The sequence below is a fragment of the Tupaia chinensis genome, unplaced genomic scaffold (assembly GCF_000334495.1).
Source record: "Tupaia chinensis unplaced genomic scaffold, TupChi_1.0 Scaffold000012_1, whole genome shotgun sequence".
NCBI classification, from domain to species: Eukaryota; Metazoa; Chordata; class Mammalia; order Scandentia; family Tupaiidae; genus Tupaia; species Tupaia belangeri.
Window position 1 is genome coordinate 1023983 of NW_006159442.1, and position 5739 is coordinate 1029721.

At 37.9% G+C, this 5739-nt stretch overlaps 1 protein-coding gene across 5 annotated transcripts in view; it reads left to right on the forward strand.

Annotated features, from left to right (window-relative positions):
- The window catches only part of WDR7 (WD repeat domain 7), a 409927-nt gene that overhangs the window by 289799 nt on the left and 114389 nt on the right, over positions 1-5739 (forward strand). For all 5 annotated transcript variants that reach the window (XM_006139909.3, XM_006139908.3, XM_027767915.1 and 2 more), the window contains one exon: positions 4013-4130. In XM_006139909.3, the coding sequence (XP_006139971.1) occupies positions 4013-4130 (118 nt within the window). The remainder of the gene's footprint in view (positions 1-4012; positions 4131-5739) is intronic.

The window sequence follows — 5739 nt, forward strand, 5'->3', positions numbered from 1 at the left end:
CCTGCTGAATTTGCGAGCTAACTTTATTTAGTGAATAACTATTGAGCTACTATTATGTCCAAGGGCTGTACTAGGTACTTCAGGGGAGATGCACAAATTAAAAGTCATTTCCCAAATCCGCAGTGTTTACAGTACAAAACTAGCTCATAAGGCGCGATAGGATGTGGTTTAGTACTAAAGACTCAGAATAAATGTTTTTTGTTGGTTGTTTTTGCTTCAATAATAGAAAAATTGAGTGCTGTTGCAATTTCGGAATACCATATGGGAAACATGAGAGTTGAGCAGAGGCGAAGGAGGAGAGTGTATTTTGGTAAGCAGAGAGGTAGAGGGGAAGCATTAGCAAAATAATGAATGAACGGAACTGTAGGAGCCCACTGTGAGATTAGCCTGGCCTCAGGAGCATTGGTGTTAAAAAGACTGAGTTGAAAATCAATGAGACTAGATGATGTAGGTCTGTAACCTCAAACCAAGGAGTTTAGGATTTTCTTAGAAGTGGTAGAGAGCCACTGGAGCCTTTTAGCAGGGTAACCATGAGAGAAAGTTAGTGCTTTTGAAAGACTACTCTGCTGGTGAGTATTGAACACGCTAAAGGAGAGACATGAGGTTTCTTTTTTTCTCCTATGGCTTGGCCACCTTTTTGCTCTCACACCCACATCCTTCCCACTCTTGCTTGCTGGATGTCCTTACTCAGTCTCAGGTAGCCCCGGGACACAACAGAACAGTAAAGGCCAAAGTATCCATTCATCACCGGGTATGAGCCCTGAATGTATGCCAGCTGAGTGGTCCCACCCTCAGATCTGCATACACATTCGCTTTCATTGAAGCTCATTCTCTTTGTCAGCCTTCCATGAGACATTTCTTCTCCATTGCAAAGAACAGAGAAGGGTGAGAAGGAGTACTTAGAGGTGGTTGGTGAGATTGCTGAGGTCCTGTTTATGTGCAAATGCTGGTTTCTAACAGCAGTGTCCCACCAGTCCACAGCTGGGGTTAGACTTGACTTTCATGGGCTTCAGGAGGATGCTAACACTTACCTTGCCGAAGCCAACTCCTTCCTACCTTGGAGAGGGAGAACAGGCACCCAGAGCCATGACGTATAGCAGGAGTAACACTTTCCTTATCATTTTATTTCTTTTGCTATAACTCAGCTCTTTTGATAGCCATGCCCCTAACATACATATTTCTGTCTCAGACATAACCCTCAATAGTTCACAAGCTTGGTTCAGAAGTTTATCATCTACCCCATATCTGTAAAGTTGACCATTTTTGTACCCACACCTGAGACTTCTTACTTAGCTGAATTTGATCTTTTGAGGACTTTGTGGTTTCCAGTTCTGTGGCTTAATATGGTTGTCTTATTTACACCAATCTCATGTCTTCTTTTAGACCACTATTGATATCGAATGAAACAGCTGAAGTCCAAGCATTACCGCATATCACTGAAAACCTCAGGGATGCAATCTAGCCATTCTTCCAAAGCCATTGAGTTTGTCATGTTGCAGATCCATTAATCTAATTGTTTTCTCCAAAATATCTTTCCTGAAAAGATGTTGTAGTTCTAGCTCAGGGATGCAATCTAGCCATTCTTCCAAAGCCATTGAGTTTGTCATGTTGCAGATCCATTAATCTAATTAGCCATAGTATTGTCATGTTTCTTCCTCCATTGTTTTCTCCAAAATATCTCTCCTGAAAAGATGTTGCAGTTCTAGCTTGGCTCCTCACTTAAACTGAGTTCTCATTTGTAAGATGCCTGTATTATGTTCCTCATGGGAATGTTGTGGGGCAGATGTGAGAAGATGTGAAATAGTGCAGGAAAGCCTGGCTTCCAACCTAGACTATAGTGTTCTATGTCCAGTTCCTCCTTCTCAATATCATGCCTTCCAGATGTGGATGGGTTGCCCAGGAGATAGACATTTCTTTTTCCTGGCTAACTACTTATCAGGGATGTTGCCTAGAGAATCTTTTTCAGCTTTAACATTCTGTGATTTTACTGATCTAATAAATTTGATTTACGTTTGTACAGAATAGTTCAATTAACATACCATTTCTGTTTGTTTCAGTCTTTAAGTATCACAAGTCCCTATTTATACACGTTAATGTAAGAAGGGGACCATTATAGTTATCCAAAACTTCAATTCATTTTTGAATTTTTTCAAAACTTCACATAAAACATGGATATAAAATCCAAGTTTTACAATAATTACTAAGCAATTTACTCTAACACTACTCAGAGCAAACACTTCTCTTGCTGAATTTGCAATAAAAAAATTCAATCCAGGTAAGAAACTGGCCAACTGCCCATCTTGCCTTCCTGCACAACCCCTCTCTCCAGCTCCTACTGAGCAGCAGTGGTTTTCAGCTCTTCCTTGGGGGTGTGCCACGCCCACCAGTGTACTGTTTGTTTGTTTGTTTGTTTGTTTTTTCCAGTATGTATGTGTGTTCTCTCAGCTCACATCTTTCTTTAGTTGGTAAACATCAAAGACTCTCCATATTCCTTTCCTCTGAGTTCCTGCTTTATGTCTGTACTCGACTTAGAAAAAGAAGAGAGACAGTTATATTGTCAGTCACAGATTGAAGCTGTATAATAGTCACAAAAAATTATGAACAGAATTTTGTATAATCAGTTTACCTCCTTTAGGAATAACAATGCCTATATAATACATTGTTATTTTCAACCAAAATCTAAAATAATGCTTTCTCGGCCAGCGGTGGTACAGAGGTTAAGGTGCTAGACCCCACATGACCAACTGAGCGGTTTGAGTTCAGGACCTGGCAGCTCGAGGAACATGTCAGGTGCATTCGTGTGAGTGTGTGTATGCCCCAAATCCTGAGAAGTATGGAGGAGAGGGGATTGCAGTGTCGCCATCCTCCCTGGGAGTGATTTCTCACTTTCCTTTTTTCTCTGTCTCCAGTAAGTGCAAATACTGAATAACAAAAACTGAAAACAAATAAATAAAATAAAATAATAATTCATAGAGCAATGATAGACATACTTATAAATTTGAGACTTTTAGTAAACTTATTGCAGTTTATACATGAACATGTAGGCTTATTTATTTGGAGTAGTATAAATCTTGAGGTATTGTCACATGAATACTTAGATATAAAAAATATTTAACTGAAGAAATTATATTTGGATCTCATATTGAGTATCAAAAGTACTTCTGGTATACAGTTAATGTGCAGGTCATATGTCACATTTTAGTCAGAAATCTTAGTACTTTTCACAGTAGTTTATGTGTAATATAAAGGGAGGTTAGGGAGAAGAATATCATTTCTCTTGGATAAGAGGTGGGGAATGAATATCATTCCATTATCCTTCTTTGTATTCTCAAAGACGATGGGAAGTTTGGGAAGATGTATTTATTGTATACATAGTCTTATAAATAAATACCCCAAATAATGTCATGCCATCTCTCCCTTATATAAAGAGAATTAGTATCAGGTAGTACCATTTTTGCATTAATACTGAATAACTACTGACAAGCATGGCGATTAGATTAGTTCTAAAAGTACTAAACGTGGAGGAAACTGGCACCACCGAGGACATTTCAAACTAGACATATTATATAAGCTGAAAATAATTTTAGCATTCTGAGTTATTTTGTTCATTTCATAGATAAAAATAAATTTTACTCACTTTCAGAAAAAGAACCTTAAACTATTTTTAGGAAAAAATTTGAAAATACTTTGCACGACATCTTTTCTTGCCTTGTTCTGAGCTTTGTGATATGTATTCAGTACTAGTTCTTGATAATTTGTTAACAAGGCGTTTTTAACACTTTGGACAGATGCACATACTGTTTTCAATCTTCACGGTTAATTATTCGATTTTGTATTTGATGCCAGAACACCCTGACTCCTAATCACTGCTCATTGTTGCAAGTCCATTATATTCTAACTGTTTGAGTGCTCCCGTTGACCTTGAACTGACATTATAAGCTGTGTCTAATCTTTTCAGTCTATATTTCTAATGCTTCTTTTCTCTTTTCCTTTTTTCCTGATCCCTGGTTAGCATCACAATGGGGCTGCCTCTGAGCCCAGCAGCTGACTCCGCCCGTTCTGCAAGGCATGCGCTCTCACTCATTGCCACGGCCAGACCACCCGCCTTCATCACCACCATAGCCAAAGAGGTGAGCAGAACTTCTCAGTGCGCTCCATCTTCTCCTTCCCAGGAATTGTTTAGTACTGCAAGGCGAGGGTCCGTATTCACAGATAATCCTTCTGGTTTGCCTTAGAACAATGCAAGTTAATAATTTAATACTGAAACGAACACATGTGCTTGTGTGCATGCACCGTGCTTTCCCAGCTGTGCGTTCATTACTCTCCTTTTTTTTTTGGTATTCGATTCTTTTCTCAAAGCTAATTCACTTGTAGATATCTGACAATAACTTTCCTATCTGAAATATGGCAAGCTTATGCAAATTCAAATATACTGTAGATATTCACATTTTTCCATCTAAATACCTACTTGTAATCAAAACTAAACTTATTTAGTATAGGCTCTCCAACTGTAAACAAAAAATGTAAGTCATAAACTTGCTAATTGTTTTTCCTATTACATGTCACAGTTAAAGACTTGACTGCCAATTGATTCCCACATTCTAGTGTTCTAACTAATTGTCCACATCTAACTGAAAAACTAGTAAAGAACAATGAACCAATTATAGGGTCTTTCCTTTAGGTCTTAGTAGTGGGAGAAAAAAAAAAAAAGGATGACAAGCTCTTAAATTTTTTTTAAAGCTTTGTTCCATTTCAGCATGAATAGCGTGCAGACTCAGTGACCATAGGATGAGGGCTCTGTGTGAGTTGTTTTTCCCGTAGTGATGATGATTTTTTTAAAGTACTAAATAATAATACCTCTGAGGTATTTAAAATTTTAAGCTGTCCAGTGGCCAGCCTTAATAAGTATGCTGTAAATATTTGTGACATGACATAGCTGGAAGGAAGTTCCTGATAGAAGTTTGTAGGCTACATGAGGCACTACTTTGAATTTCATATCTAAAATAAATTTGTAGCTTAAAGATATATTTTTCTAATAGTGCATAGTACTATATTTCAAATATACAGATGTATATATCGGTTTACGTATTGCATGGATTTTACAGCTTTATATATATATAATGTGCGTTTATGTGTGTATATATAAACAAACAAGCAGGTTTGTTAACTTTGGACATTTTTTTACCATTGGTAGAATGTGCACAGGCAGTCGCCATGGACTTAGAAATGCAGAGTGGTACACGTTATTAAAAGACTCGTAGTCAAAGTAAATTTAGCAAAGAGGTGGGACTGGGGATTCCAGAGAACTAAATATAACTTTGTCTTGTGCTCTGTATTTTTTGTGTGAAAGATCATATTACAAACAATATAGTACTTTGAAGTAAATAGGTGACCTTTTCTCAGCAAGTTTTACCATACATATTTACAATGGGAAATTCTGTAAATGTACAGTGGACAGGAAAGGATGAACATACAAACAGCAGGTTTTCTACACAATCAAGAACATCTTTAAGAAGGAAGTTACAGATTTACTTGGAAACACAAAGCATAGCATGTAAGCTATTCCGTAGGACACAGGGCACCTTCACTCCATGGTACTTGGCTTGCTTCTCTGGGAAATGGAGTATAGGAGACTGCGTGCAGTCCAGTTGTTTTCCAGCACATCTGGGCCGTTGTCACACAGAGTAGTCTCCAACAGGCAGTAATAAGGAAGATATACCACATACCTATCAGTTCAGC